Source organism: Anas acuta, chromosome 18 (assembly GCF_963932015.1).
Source record: "Anas acuta chromosome 18, bAnaAcu1.1, whole genome shotgun sequence".
Taxonomy (NCBI): domain Eukaryota; kingdom Metazoa; phylum Chordata; class Aves; order Anseriformes; family Anatidae; genus Anas; species Anas acuta.
Genome location: NC_088996.1, coordinates 5,450,412 through 5,465,748, shown reverse-complemented (window position 1 = coordinate 5,465,748; position 15,337 = coordinate 5,450,412). Strand labels below are relative to the sequence as shown.

The 15,337-nt window shown below is 38.9% G+C and overlaps 1 protein-coding gene across 12 annotated transcripts in view; it reads left to right on the top strand.

Moving 5' to 3' along the window:
• Window positions 1-15,337, top strand: part of TNRC6C (trinucleotide repeat containing adaptor 6C) — a 289,499-nt gene that overhangs the window by 259,366 nt on the left and 14,796 nt on the right. For 6 of the 12 annotated variants that reach the window (XM_068654960.1, XM_068654963.1, XM_068654956.1 and 3 more), the window contains 9 exons: window positions 866-916; window positions 1,795-2,004; window positions 2,886-3,052; window positions 4,033-4,113; window positions 4,740-4,797; window positions 5,010-5,155; window positions 11,888-12,061; window positions 13,348-13,494; window positions 13,975-14,094. In XM_068654960.1, coding sequence (XP_068511061.1) covers window positions 866-916; window positions 1,795-2,004; window positions 2,886-3,052; window positions 4,033-4,113; window positions 4,740-4,797; window positions 5,010-5,155; window positions 11,888-12,061; window positions 13,348-13,494; window positions 13,975-14,094 — 1,154 coding nt within the window. The remainder of the gene's footprint in view (window positions 1-865; window positions 917-1,794; window positions 2,005-2,885; window positions 3,053-4,032; window positions 4,114-4,739; window positions 4,798-5,009; window positions 5,156-11,887; window positions 12,062-13,347; window positions 13,495-13,974; window positions 14,095-15,337) is intronic. The other 6 variants (XM_068654959.1, XM_068654964.1, XM_068654957.1 and 3 more) reach the window with 5 other exon arrangements.

Genomic DNA, 15,337 nt, shown 5'->3' with positions numbered 1-15,337 from the left:
ATTGGTAAATTGTGCAAAGACTTGTAGCAAGCCTGCTCAACCTGTTGCTTAATGAAACATTATTGCTTAGACAGTTTAATCTATTTCAGGGTACTCTTAAGCTCTTCTGTGGTGACTTCCTTGCCATTGTATACCTTCTTTAGTTATTAGCTGGTATAGAAAACCTTAAGTTTCTTCTCTTTGAAGCTTTCTGGAGTATTTTTACAGATAGCACTGGGGAGCAAAAAAAAAGAATAATGCTGCAGCAAAGTAGGCATCTAGCCCTTAAGTTATGAAATCTGTTTAAAAAAAAAAAAAGAAAAAAAAAAGTAATGATACTCTTTTTTTGAGTAGCAGTAAAACCAGTTTTCCTTCTTAAGCAGATCTGTTTCCATTTTGTGAGCCAGAAGTTACAGATTTGGCAGGGCCATCGTTTACTGGAATAAAATACTTAATAATACTTAATAATACTCATCTCCAATGAAGAGAAGGCAGCTTTCTTGAATTGGCAGCCTAGTGATAGTGGACATTTTAAGCAGACAGCATAATACTGAATTCTGCAATACTTTGAGATCTGTGTTGTCATGTAATATGATGTGTTTTTTGTAGTAATTGTAGAAAAATAGGTTTATATTGGATAGATGTAAAAGCTTTGTTTTCTTGCCTGCTATGTATCTGGCACTCTCGCATGTTTTCAAAAAGTACCTTGAAATCCATCTGTGATCCAAATCTGACCTTCTGGAAAATTCGATGAAGCAAATAGTCCTCTGTGAGAGTCAGAAGCTGCTCTTCTGTACGTTAGATATTGTTTTGGGGAGAAAGAACTGAAAACGCTTTTCTCAAGTGCTGATATTCAACAAAACTTCTGAATTCTTATGTACAACAGGAAAAAAGAAAAAGAAAAAAACTTCAGGAAAAAAAAGACTTTTTGTAAGAGGTAATGGGCATTTAAAATTCAAGTTACGCTTTTGTTGTGTTGGTCTGTGTTGCTCTTTGGGACTCTGAAGCTATGTGGCAGCTCCTGGCACATTTAACTGTAGTGCTAAAATGGGTGTGATGCGGATTTAAGTGCATTACGTTCAAGCCAGACTAAGGCTGTTCCTGTAGAGTAGCTTACATCTTTCGATGAGCTGAAGTAATACTCTGCAGGAAAACAGTGACTTCTACGTGCCATTCCTCATGATTTGACTGTGGGTTCTAATTGCATTTTTGTAAGTTCTCCCATTAAAACCGTATTGGTTATAACCTAAAGCTTCAGTGACGAAGGGGCAGGGAGTGAACACAATCAAACACAAGCTGTAATAAAAGCTTTAAGGAATGTTAACACACGTAATCTGCACTGAAAGTGGTGTATCATCTTGTGCACAGGGCATGAGAAAAGAGATTGGATAATTTGACAGTAGTTAAAACAACTTAAAATGCTACATTGAGCAAGGCCCAACTCAAATCTGGGTCTTGGTCTTGTGAGTGCTTCCCCTGCTGTGTTCCCCGAGCCCTGCTTGGTCTGCTCCGAGAAGAGCCGCGGGAAGCAGCTGCTTGGTGTGGGCTGCATCTGGGCCTCACCTGGCTGCCCCGGCTGTGCTCAGAAATATTCTTTCCATCTTGACAACTTGACATTACTATTAAATTAAGAAAAAGACTTTTGAGTCTAAATCAAAGGCTTTTTAAAATATGCTTAATTAGAGTCACTGTGCCTGCTTACTGGTTCATGCTCTTTCCAGATAAAGACTTTTAATAAAATGTCTGTCTTTGAAATTATTGACAAAAGAAGCCTTTCCTCTCATCGCTCTTCTTCCCTCCTTCCCCTCGCTTCAGCAGGCTGGGGAGAAATGCCTAACGTCCACACAAAGACCGAAGCTTCTTGGGGAGAGCCGTCATCCCCTTCTGCTGCAGTTGATAATGGCACTTCAGCGTGGGGGAAGCCCCCCAGCAGTGGTACAGGGTGGGGAGATAATCCTGCCGAGTCGGCAGGGACATACGGAAGAACAAATGCTCCAGCTGCTGCCCCAGCACTGTGCAAACCAGGTACGTGCACGGACGTCACTGAAGGAGCTGGGGAAAAAGGGCAAATCGTGTTTGCTTCTGCTTGTGTCTTTAAACAGGACTGCTCCTGATTTTTCTGTGCAGCTAAATCAGGAACTTTCTAAATTTTCAAAACTCCCATTAGCTCTCAAAATTTCTGACGTTCCAAATTCATTTAAAATAATGAATTTGATGCATTGGTCCCGTAAATATAAAGGTGTTATGAAAGCCAAAACTTCTGCTTTGGCTGTGATAATCTTCTAATTTTATTCCTACTAAATAGCAGATACAGTCAGAGGTCCCAGAAAACCTAAAAAGAGGACTGATAGGTCTCAGAATGAATAATCTTTGCTTTAAACAGAGTAAACAGAAAAAAACAGATTGAGCTGACGCAACCTCATCATTTAATGTAAAGTGTTCCTTGCAGCCTGCTTGCTCCTTTCAGATCCCATTCTTCTGAGATGTGAATGAATTTCTGACCGTTAGTAACCTTGTAATTTGGTTTTGTTCACTGGAAGAATGTGGTAGCCAAAATGGTGAGATTCATTGAAAGCAAAATTGCACATTACAAGTGTGTGGTCATACTTTTGGTTCCCCGTTCCTAGGAGACTGGAATGATCACAGATCTTACTTGTTCAGGAAAAAGTAAGACTTGCCATTGCTAGACTTTTTCTATTACAGCAGTATTTAGAGCACTTTTCTTTTTTTGCTAGCTTCAAAGGAAGAGTTCTTATCATTTAATGCCAATTATGCTATTTGATGAACCTCTCTATATATCTCTTGAAAATACTTAAATGCTGGCATACAGGATATGGTATAAAAGGATATTTCTGTAAGATTTGCATAAAATTAAATCTGATTTTCTTCTCCCTCTTTCCCTCCAGCTTCAAAATCTATGCAAGAAGGCTGGGGCAGTGGTGGGGATGAAGTGAATCTCAGTACTAGTCAGTGGGAAGATGAAGAAGGAGATATGTGGAATAATACTGCTTCACAAGAGAGCAGCTCCTCCTGTAACTCCTGGGGGAATGCCCCAAAGAAAGGACTTCAAAAGGTAAGACAAAAATAAAAATAATCTCTAGGAACGAGTGGAATTACAGTGCAACATTTCTAGAATCAGTTGTCACACGTTTTCTCGTGCATTACACCTGGCATTAGACCTCTGACACCAGAACACAGAAAGAGCGTGGTACTTCAGTGGTTTGAGTATAGCTTACCTTGTCTACAGGGGCAAGGGAAAGATACTTGACTTCCAGTGTGTCTGATGCTTCAGGAGGTCTTGTTCTTGTTGTCTTAGTTTTTTGTAAGTTTTATAAGCATTCATGGATTCTGAAGAAGTGATAGCACATTAACAGAAAGAAGTGTTGAGTGGGTCTTCAGACACTTTCTGTGGTGGTAGAAAAGCAAATGGTAGTTTGTGATGAAGTGATCCAGCAAAGATATCTATTTCCTATTTGGAGAAACAAACTGATAATTTTTAAGGTATGTACTGGTGTGAGAAAGAAGCAATTTTGTAGTGACTTCATGCTTAACCAAGAACATACACAATTATGTTAGGAAGTTTTGCATTGCACAGTCATTATTTCAGGACAAGGCCAGCCTACAGTTTAAAAGGAATTTGGAACATATACAGTCAATCAGTGTGTTATTCCATTAGCCAACACAGGCCAGTGATTCAATCAAATATATAGTGTTGTGGTATTTCAGATTTTTGTATTTCATTGTGGTTTTCTGCGAAAGATTAAAATCAAATACTTAAAATGAAAGGTGGCTTTATTTCAGTGGTCAGCAAATCACATCATAAACAGTACACTGAACATCTATTCAGCTGAGATAAAGTTTGAATGATATGTAGAGTAAGAGACTCATAGTTACGTTGTTTGTAGTTCCCTGAATACTTTATAAATAAATGTATTAATATATCATTTAATAACATTTATATTAATGTGGAATACTGATCACATTTGATGTACATCTGACCAGTATGGATATAGGAAGCAGACCATTAATGGAATCTCTCGCTTGTTTACGAAGGGCATGAAGACATCTAGCAAGCAAGATGAGGCCTGGATCATGAACCGCCTGATAAAACAGCTCACAGACATGGGCTTCCCTGTGAGTAGTGGTTATAGTTCAGTGTACCTGTGGCTTAGCCTTTGTAGCTTTTACTTGTCCTGTCTTTCACTGTCTGAGACTGTAACTACAAAAAGATACTCAGTGTTCTTCAGAAGTTCTGTTACCTAGAATTAGAAATTTACTCCAATTTCAGAAATCTATCATAAGCTGTATCATAAGAGTGCTCTCCGAGATTGCTTGGTGACATTTATAGAACTTGAGAAGTTCAGAGTTTTATAACAGGTGTTATTTGAACTTCAGCAGTAATTCCACTTCTGTTCTTCACTCCTTATTAAATTGATGACATTAAAGTATTGCTGTTTTTTATTTTTTCAAGAGAGACACGTAATAATAATATTTAAGTTACCACTAGAAAACAGGAAGAAATTTAAATAGCTGAAGAATGTGGCTTGACCTTGTAGAAATGGTACTTATTTGACAAACTGAAGCTAAATTGCCGTTGGAATTGGTAAAAGCCAAAGAAAAAAAATAGTGTGCAGGCGTTGTGTGTGCCACTGAGTAAATACTGAATCCAGTACTTTGAGATGTATCTGTTTTCTCAGTTTTCATTGAAATTATAGAAGCATGATTACTTTTTCTCTTAACATAATCCCTGTTTTTGACAGAGAGAGCCAGCGGAAGAGGCCTTGAAGAGCAACAATATGAATCTCGATCAGGCCATGAGTAAGTGTCTGTGTAAATAATTTTTTTCCTCGAAAGCAACAAAACAAAAGCTCATGATTCTGAGAGTTTGCTCTTATCCAGTTCAAATGGATAACATTACTTTTCTAAAGATGTTTTTGCTTTTGTAAGCAAGACACACTTTTGTGAACTTCTGTTGGCAAATTCACTCTCTTTGTGTCACCTTATTCAATCCATTTCCCCTTTCTATGAAGGTGCTCTGCTGGAAAAGAAGGTGGAAATGGACAAGCGTGGAATGGGAGTGACCGACTATAATGGAATGGTCACCAAACCCCTTGGCTGCCGCCCACCACCAATCTCCAAAGAGTCTTCCATGGACCGCCCCACCTTCCTTGACAAGGTAAGTTCAGAAATGTGAATGTGGTTTGCAGGTTAAAACCATACACTGTAGTAATACTGATGATTACCACAGTCTGTTTATAAAGCTCTAGAGAGAGATGTGATATGTAATTACATATTTCTATATTCTTTTTCTTCTCTCTTTCAATTTTGCGTGAATTGAGTCCTTGTGGAAAGAACCAATGATTTGATTTCCACAGAGAAACAAATAATTGTTATCCCAAGAGTTACACTTAAAAATAAAACCTACTAAGATATTACTAGTGCAACAGAATTAGAAATGCAAAAAGCAAAGAAATGGAGCAGGGAAAGCCTTTCACTCCATAAGTCCTGGGAGCCAGTTAGTGACCCTTGCTCAGATTAATGATCAAGTACAATTAAGCCCAAAATCTTCGAGAACTAAGCTTCTAATTTTTGTTTTGATTTTGAGCTCCGTAAAGATTTCAGTGAAAGTTCAGTATGTACACAGGAATGAGGAGCTGAGGTATTTTTAAGTCAAAGAGCAGACGCGCGCAGTCATAAATAGCTTCTCAGATGAGCTTCCTCTTCTGTGGTCACGTATTACAAATTTTCCATCACCGTGCAGTGACCGAGGAGAAGGCTGCAGGAGTTAGTGGTGTCCAAGATTCAACAAAGTGCCTGAAGAACAGGATGTAGGGAAAAGTGCAGCCAGATCTTCAGTAGGAAATGGGATTTACAACCTGACACAAAGTCCTACAAATAAACCACAAAACACCTCAGAATCCTCCCCATCTAAAATTGTTACTAAGGAAAGAGCTTTCAGCAGTGCCATTCTTTATTTCTTGAGTTATCTGAAATGTTCCTAAAGGTGGTGGTGTTCTTTTTCTTTTCTGGATGCAGAAATCAGTACCTTTCACAAACTGTGCTGAAACCAATTCATTTTACATAAGCTGTTTACAGGATGTGAGACAGTAGTGATATCTAGTCTTGATAACACATATTGTATTAAAATCTTTATTTTCCAGTTGCCCACCCTGTGTTTTTCTGTAGTCTTATGTTTAGTACTATGAAAGTTACAGTTTGAGCTGTGACAGGTTCCTAAGTGTTGTGGTGAGAAAATTAGCATGGCACTGTGCTGGGACATCTGATAAATGCTGACCTCTTAATGACAACTAGTGCTGTTTCTGCTGTCATCATAGCCTAAACAGTTTGAGTTCCTGTTCTGGTACAGTGCAAACTGTAAATTAATTTGACTAAACACAAATGTATCTTACATAATAAGGAAAAACAAGCATCTGTATAAAATTTTCTTTACAAGGTCTTTACATACCACTATTCTTCGTGGTAGTTCAAATACTGTCACAGTGTCATGGCAGTTTCTTCTAAAGATGGTATGTTAGAAAAATGCTCTTTTGCTTTTGAGGGAAAAACATTTGTTGTTTGTGGGCTCCCTTCTCCTTGGAATGATACAGTGTCCATTATGGCATTGATCCCTAACCCAGACATGTCAGGCTTAACCTGACTCTTCTTTCTTCTTTTCCTCTTTCTACCACGTAAAATTCATTCTGAACTGTAGCCAAACTGTTTGCTTATGGCAAACCTTAATGAGTATGTTAATTGAAAGATCCCTCTCCTGATGAAGGTCACAAAATTAGTGTATTCATGCCAGTTAGCCTTTTCTTTTCTAGGATAACAATATCTTGAGCAGATTGTGAAAGAGAGAGGTGCATTATGTGAGGCATAACACATAATTATGGAAACATATGTTAAACACAACTTGAGAAGGGAGTACTAAAATCATTAGTATTCATACAGCAAGTAAAATCTGTCAGTCTAGGCATAATCTGTCACAGTGAGTTTAGTATAACAAAGGAAATAATCCCAAACTATATTTGTTAGCTATCAAGAGTGTTGAGCAACTTGCTAAGTGAATTAAACAAATAGAGTTTCTACACTAAGAATAGATTTTTATTTTTTTTCTCCCAAAGTTACTCTTTTCATATTTGCATCTTATGCTACTGGAGCAACTCCTTTTCTCCAGAACCCTATGGGGTGATATTTCAGAGCATGAATGTGGAGCTGCATCAGTTTCTGATCAGGTCATCCATCCTTTTCCATGGTTGGTGAATGAACTCTCTGCCATGGCCTAACAAAGCAATTCAGCCAATGTTCCTGACTTTACCTATTCTCTTACTAGGCCATTATCCTTTTGCTTGGTGTTGCTGAGTCTTCAATAAGTTATGCAAGGTTCTTCTAAACAAAATTGTAAGCTGGGTTAGTGTGCTCATTACTACCTCTTCATAGGCTGATTCTCTTAACACTTGCCACACACATTCTTTATTTTGTGTTGCACTGAGTCAATCTTTGGCATTCAGTGCTTTGTTAATTGTATTATTTTTCAGGATGTTATCTTGCCCTGTAGCACCATAAATGGAGAAAGGGGAAAATCCAATGGCTTTGAGAAAATAAATATCCAGCCTAACAGCACCATGATATATGATCTCAACCATGTTATCTCATACTTGGTGGTGAGTGTGCTGTACTTACAGGTTTGCTAGAAGATGTTACCTGATGTCTTCTGGAGCCATCAAATTTGTAAGAAAAACAAGTAAGATTTTCCTGGAAGCATCCAGAAAGATAAATAACCCCAGTGTGTTTCAAAGAATCTTTTCTAAAAGTGTAGGGGTTGGCCTTGGGTACCACTCCTGAGTACTAGGACTCACATTTGGTGTGTATTCTCGTACACCTATTGAGCGTTCTGTGCTCAGAAGAAAAACGTGTTGTTTTGCTGATCTGTGCTGACCACCCCTTAGTTGAAAACCTTGAACCACACAGATGCCTTCTAATATTTTATCACAATTCAGATGCAAGCACTGTACTCGGGACCATTGAGAAAAGGCAAGGTATTTATCAAAGATACAAAAACAGAGCAGAGAAAGAACATCAGTTTTTTGAAACCAATGCCAAAGTGTGTATGCTGCGTACAGCACCAGGGTACTTCTCTCCAGTAAATGTGCAGTTTTATGGTCTTTATGCTGCTACATTGCACCAGTGTTGTTGGTTTGCTTGCCTTCATACGGCTTCATGACCAAGGCTGCTGAAGCATCAGTAGAATCTTCAGTGCCAGCTTGGAAGATGTATTGAGCAATTGATATGGGTGCCAAAACTGTAACAGAGTACAGCTGTGCTCCTTATTTCTGATCTGCCATATCCTGCCATAATGCTACTTGTTCTAGCCGGTAAAGGAAAAGATAAAAAAAAAAAAGAGCTTTCTTCAGGGCTCACAGTCTATTCCCTGTTGTCATTTCCCACATTTGTTTTGGTGCTGTAGATGTTTTTTGCAAAAGAAAAGATTTAGCAAATTGATGTCAGTGCATCCCATAATCTGAATTACAACACTGTTTTATTTTGTCATATACTTTGTTCCTTGCAATATGAAGATTATCAGATGAATATCAACAAAAGTCAGGTGAACTCACTGAAGAGAAGTATCATCAGCCAGCCTTAGCATTAGTTCAAGCTTGCCTTCTACAGGACTTCTGTTCCTTCTCTGTGGCAGGCTCACTTTCCCCCCTTCTTTACCTTCACTTTTTTATGCTTTCTCCCTTATCACCAGCATAGAGTACTGTCTTCTTTGCTCTGATGCTGCTTGCAAACTTTCTCCCAAATTCTTGAGAATGTAGGAAATTCTCCGCTAACAAATTAAGCCCTTTTTGACTACCGTCTTGGTTGCCAATCAGCTCTTTTTCTCTACTGTTGACAAATCCAGGTCTACAAGGCCTGATGCTTGTTGGCTGCACTCATGTTTTTCCACAAATATTCTATTTGGCTATGCTATTTCCTTGTTTCTAATTCAAAGACAGTATTTGTTGGAATTTTTTCCAACCTCTTCTTTTGCATTCTGGTTCCACTTGTCTCTCATGAATGTCATAGTTTTTTCTCTTGGGGATAATGAATGAGATATTTTATCATCATGCAGAAACACCTCTTGAGGCTTGCAATTAGATGTTGATTGTGGATTTTCAAGTTCGATTTTTTTCTTAATTTCTCCATTCCTGTTTCCTATGATCCAATAATTGTTTCTATTCTGTGCTTTCAAGCTTTGAAACCTCTTTCAAATTCTCGTTTTCAAAATAAAAAACCCCAATGATAAGCACTTCAAGTATTACTTTTACTGCAAATTTATTCTGCCTGTATCTGTCTCACAGTAGGTTTGAAAAGAGCTTATTGTAAGGTGAGATTTTCTTTCTTTTGCTTCCTTCTTTGGAAAAGGTGGTTTGTTTTTGTTTCATTTTTTTCTGTTTTAAGAAGATATTCACATGTCTTTTTTACTAAGCACTTTTGCAACTGACTTTGTATAAAGACCTTTGGCAAATTCCACAGTCTGGCATCTGTCTGTTGGGCTGTCTTGATTCATGAAGTGGCAGTTGTTGTGGGCAGGTGACTGCCCAAGTGCCCAGGAATCCTCTGCTAAGTCGTCTGTACCTCACAGGGCTGGAAGATCTTTATGTCTTATTTAGCACATGAGACTCTTGTGAGAGACATTCTGAAGTCCTAGAAGATTTTGTTGAGCATCAGTACGGTGCTTTGTGTTCAGGAAATATAGAAGGAAATAGTGCTGCTGCTAGGATTTTCCACTTGTGTCAAGTCCCTTCAAAGAGCTGCCATACAGGGCTGGGTTGAGCAGGATTCTGGCGAGTCAGATGCGGGGAGGGGGGTTAGTTGATGAGCCTCGGTGAGAAATGTAACATAAATTTGTGAGGAAATCACTGAAGAGGAATGGACAGGAAAAGTCAGGTTAGAAAAGATTATTTTTCGAGTAACAATAACTGCAGAAAGAGCCTGAAAAACATCAGATTACAAACTGCTGTCAGCAGTAAAGGTGTCACCTAGTCTGGATTGAGAATGACTGATGACTGCTTTATGTTGACCGGCTGAACAGTTTATGTGAAATGAATTGCTTTCAGTTCCCTTTGCAGGGTACATTTGTGGAGCACAGTTGGCCTCTTCTGATAAGTTCAAATTCAGAAAATCAGAACCAAGTCAATGCGAACAATGTGTGATAAACTTGCTACAAAAGACACGTGCTGTAGTTCAGCCAAAGAACACGCTTGTGATGAAGGTGGCCTTGCAGAGCACGTCTGGTCTGGAAATCAGATGCCCAGATCTCTAGCGTGGCTTCTCCTCCACCATCCTCAGCCCTGCTATAATCCTACAATGAGAAAAATAATACCAGTGGGACAATATTTGAGTAAAGTTTGGGGACAGGAAGGGATTGCACTGGTCTCTCTCGGTCAATAGTTGTTCACAAAGGAAACAATGGCACCTGAAAGAGAGCACGCACGGAGCTTGAAATTATTTTTGCTTTAAAGGGGGAAGGGTAGAATTGTAAACATATGTCTGTGATCTAAGGAGAAATCCTTGAACCTGTTACTGTCATGCAAGCTGCAGTTGTTTGTAGAGTGTGACTGATGTCCAGTAGAATGTAAAATATCTTGAGCTGAAAGGCCTTGGGGATATCATTAGAAAATGTCAGTGTCCCCCTCAGGATAGTCAGATAGCATGTCAAGTGTCACTTCGCCTGATGGTAAAGAAACTTTTTCTTTGCATCAAAGGAGAGCTGTTGAAAATGCATTTTTCAGGATTAACTTAGAACGTAAAATTTACGGAGCGTGCCTGCCACATTAGGTCATTTGTTTGGAGATCTGGGTAGAGGACTGGGCTGCTTTTTTAACAAAGGAGGTTTATTGGCATCCCACAATCTTCAGGGGGATTGCATTTAATGGTTGAAATAACCTAGCTCCTCACCTATACAAAAGCCTTTCTTTGCAGTGAAAATATTGCCTGAAAAATACCAATCCAGTACGTTGCAAATTAAAGGCTTTTTTTTTCCCCCCTCTGCCTGTTTTTGGAGTTGTACTTTGTACACAGTGTTATTTGATCATGCCTGCCGCAGGCTTCCCAGACATCAAAGCACAGTTTGAGATAGAATTGAGTACCCCACTGTAACACTAGCTAGATACCTACCTGTTTGATTGGGGATTATATGATTTATTTTCTTTTCTGACTCGCTGTTTGCCCCCCACAGGGGCTGCCTTCTGTTCATCATATCCATGTTCAACCACGGTTTCTTACAGCCCCGTGGTGAGAGGGGGGCTCCTTACGTCTTGCTAAAATCTGCCTCCTCCTGAGGGATGTTCAGGCAGTGTCTTAATCACTTCCCTAGGAAGGCTACAGAGGCAACATTATCATTATTGTTTTTAAGTATTTTTGTGTTCTGCGGGCGTGTTGGAGAGTAATGTTTCAGAGTGGATATTAATAAGTCACTGCTATGTGAATATTAAAAGAGGCTCATGTGTCTCAGTTAGGAAAGGGGATTAATGCAAACGTGTTTGTTTTAAAGCAGAGCTGTGATGTAGAACCAAATACAGACTGGTGTCAAATTAGCTTTTCTAGCCTTTTTGGGTTAGCAGAAGTGGTGGTTAGGTTGGACAGGTGGCTAGAGCCCCCCCTGTCCTGCTGGGAGGTAGATGAGGGTGGTTGTGCATTTGTGGATGAAGTGCAACACAGTAAAGGAAAACAGTACCTTAATCCTGTTTCTCTTTCTCTTCTTCCTTCACTCCATACTTTTCATTCCCCATCATTCATACCTCTTTTTTTTATTATTATTATTTTTTAACATTTTGATTTTTTTTTTCCACTCATCCATGCCCTTTTATATTTCCTTGGGAAACTGTTTTGTGCGCTGCCCACTCCTGGGCACTGCACACAGCTCACCCTTTCTTTCTCCAATCAGGATGGCGGCCTAGTGGAAGAGCCCACTACTTCACCATTTTTGCCTTCACCAAGCCTGAAGCTCCCCCTTTCAAACAGTGCACTCCCTAATCAGACCCTGGGCGGGATTGCCTCAGGGCTGGGCATGCAAAACTTGAATTCTTCTCGACAGGTAAGGCTGTTCGGGGAGGTCACAGGTTGAATTTGAGTGCGCACAGAGTCACAGCTAGCTCGTCTCTTCCCCCTGGGAAACGGGGGTTTAAACTGGAAATGTGCACAAAATCTTTGTTCACGTGAAATACCAGTGAAGAAACTACCTGCTGTGTAAACGTCTTGCATTATAGGACATAAAGCAACTGCTCAGTTGTAATCAGCCTGCTAATTACACGCGTCCATTGAGAAGAGACTGTAGCATTATGGATTTATACCTCCAAGTCCTGGAATAGCTCTGCCTTGATTGATGTGAGGTTTCTTTTTTGAGGCATTTTTAATTGTCTCAGACCTTAAGACAGAGGCATTGCTCTAATTCATCTTTCCTGGCTGGTGTAATTATTCAGTGATGAGATGGGTGAGAAGTGATGGCTTTTTTTTATTCTTGTCATAAGTGTCAAGACAGCTCATAGCTTTGACAGGTGGTAAGAAAGGAACTGTGCTTCCAGCACCTCTGGTCAAATAAAGCACTGTGGCAGGAGGGTTGTTTTGGCCCCTGGATAGAACATGCTGAAAGGGAAAGAAAGGGAGGGGGAAGGCTCATAAACAGGTCGAGACTGAGAGGTCATAAACTACTGCTGATTATGAAAAGGTTATTTTTGCTATATAAATTGAAGTGCTAGTAAAGATCAGGAAAAAAACAAACACAACCACACAACACTGTAAAATTCTGTATATCATTCGGTGGTGTCTTTTATTACATATATTCTTTGAAGTTAGTTCTCTAAAGGCAATACTTGTCCGGCACTTACAGCCCGTTACACAATCAGGAGCACAGGCTGCTCTAATAGCACGTCCATTATCAGTGGCTTCATAAAATGAATACGTATAAAAACTGCCTAGATAATTCAATAAATAGGATGCAGTGAGTTTAAGGACTTCATTTTCCTATTCTTTCCTGCACATACACAAACACTTTTTGGTGACTACTTCTCATTGTTCATCTTGTGACCCTTTAGGGTTACACATCCTAATAAAAGAGATCTTCAGCTTCGGCTACCGTTTGTTCAGATGTCTGTACAAAGTTTGGGCAGGTGCAGGATGTTACTGGGTATGTGGTGATCTCTGCTGTGCCTGATGCTGAGCCTGTTTGTCAACAAAGCAACCCGCAGAACAGTCTGCACGTTCTGGTTTCTTTATCCACGCCTGTCGTAATCATTGAGGATAAAGACTGCACAGATAAGGAACTTTCAGGTTATACATTGAGCGATGTGTTTCAAGGCCAATGTCCTTCTTGTCCTGTTGTAGATACCGAGTGGCAATCTGGGTATGTTTGGCAATAGCGGAGCAGCACAAGCCAGGACCATGCAACAGCCGCAGCAACCGCCAGTGCAACCTCTTAATTCATCCCAGCCTAGTCTTCGTGCTCAAGTGCCTCAGTTTCTATCCCCTCAGGTGAGATGAAACTTCCAGTCTTGTATTTGTCCTTCCCCTGGAACTCTCCCGTGTGTTTTTTCCTCTGCATTCTCATTTTGTGATTGTCCTGAGGCTTTGCAGCTGCTGTTGCTTTACTGTGTCTTTTGATTTACTAGTCAGTAAGCACATTACATGGGTGAGATGTTCTCACATGTGTAGTTTGTTATCTGTGTGTGCAGATTCTCTCGCTCCTTTTTGCAAAAAAACAATGTTTCTAGAGATCTAAGGAGTGTGTGCTTAGGATTTGTGTTTTTTTCTTTTTTTTTTCTTCTGTAATTGGATGTGTAAGTATTGCTATTAAAATTGTATTTTACTATTGTTAATTTTTTTATCATTTATACTGCAGTTCAGGTAATAGTAGTATTATTCAGCTACTGTCTTATGGCTCTTATTTATGGCTTATGCAGTTGCCAGTGCTAAAAGTGAATGTACGAGGTTTAATACACTGCTATTCCTTAGGTTCAAGCACAGCTTTTGCAGTTTGCAGCAAAAAACATTGGTCTCAACCCTGCACTATTAACCTCGCCAATTAATCCTCAGCATATGACGATGTTGAACCAGCTCTATCAGCTGCAGCTGGTAAGTTGAAGAACATGGCAAGTAAGCTGTAGATCAGAATTGACAATAAGAGAGCAATGAATTAAATCTTTAAATGGACACGACGGATCTTTAAAGCAATCAAATGGTGATTTCTTTAGTAGAGTTTCTTTTCAAAGAAACAAAATCATGTTTTTGCCTCAGGCTTTATAAATAGTAATTTGTGGGAATAATTATTCTTTACAGTGTATCAGTGGAACTAAAAAGTCAGTTGTCTTCATGCTATTGTATATTATCAAACAGCACTATTCTGCGTATTATATGCAACTCATTGAGCAACTAGGAAATTTGAGTCAAACAATAGCAAGAGAGAAATCTGGCAGTGCTGGTCACCTGAGTTACCTGAAGAACTTTATTTGATTGCCTCCTAAATAACAAAGTATATGGTGAACATCCTGTAATTCATGGAATGAATATTAATCACACCATGGGATAAGAACTACTTGCTTTTGAAAAGTTGTGTATTTTTTGATATGTTTGCATGCACACATATCTATATTATTTAGTCACGTTTTATGAATATTGTTAAAAGCAGTATTCTGTGCTAACATTATTTTAGTATTTCTTAGTGATAAATACTACATTGTGCATGATAAACTATCTTAATTGACTATGTCAATATGCCAGCCTAACTCTTCTCTTAGTGACAATATTTGATACCATTGTTTGTTTCTAATCATTGGAGAAGCACAGTATTCATCTCATGTCATAATAATTCGACAGTACGAAGCTAATTGAAAAATACCCATACAAATCTCCTTTGGATTTTAAGTTCAGGAGATTAGAAGAAATAATACCTTGCCCATTTAGTGATGTTAAAATTGTGGAATTTTTCCAGAGTGGAGCATCACAATTGATTAAATGCAGTGTGTTGTCAGAATTTAAAATGAGCAAAACAAAGTAACTATTGGTTCTTTACTTATTTGTACAATAGTATAAACTTATATTTCAATTTTTGCTTCCTCTTACAAACTTCTCAGAAGTAAAGCAGGTTCCTATCTTTAATGAATATTCATTGCTGACAAACTTACTCATCGATGTTTTTATTGACCTCTTTGGTTCAAAAAATACAAAAGCACACACAATTCTGGACTTAAATGTATTTTATAATACATTCTTAACAAGAATGTTGTATCTGCTTCATTGTCTGTTTTCAGAAAACTCCAGTGTTTTGTATTGTGCCAGATCAGTTCAGGCAAGCTTTTTAGACTTCTTGTATATGTTA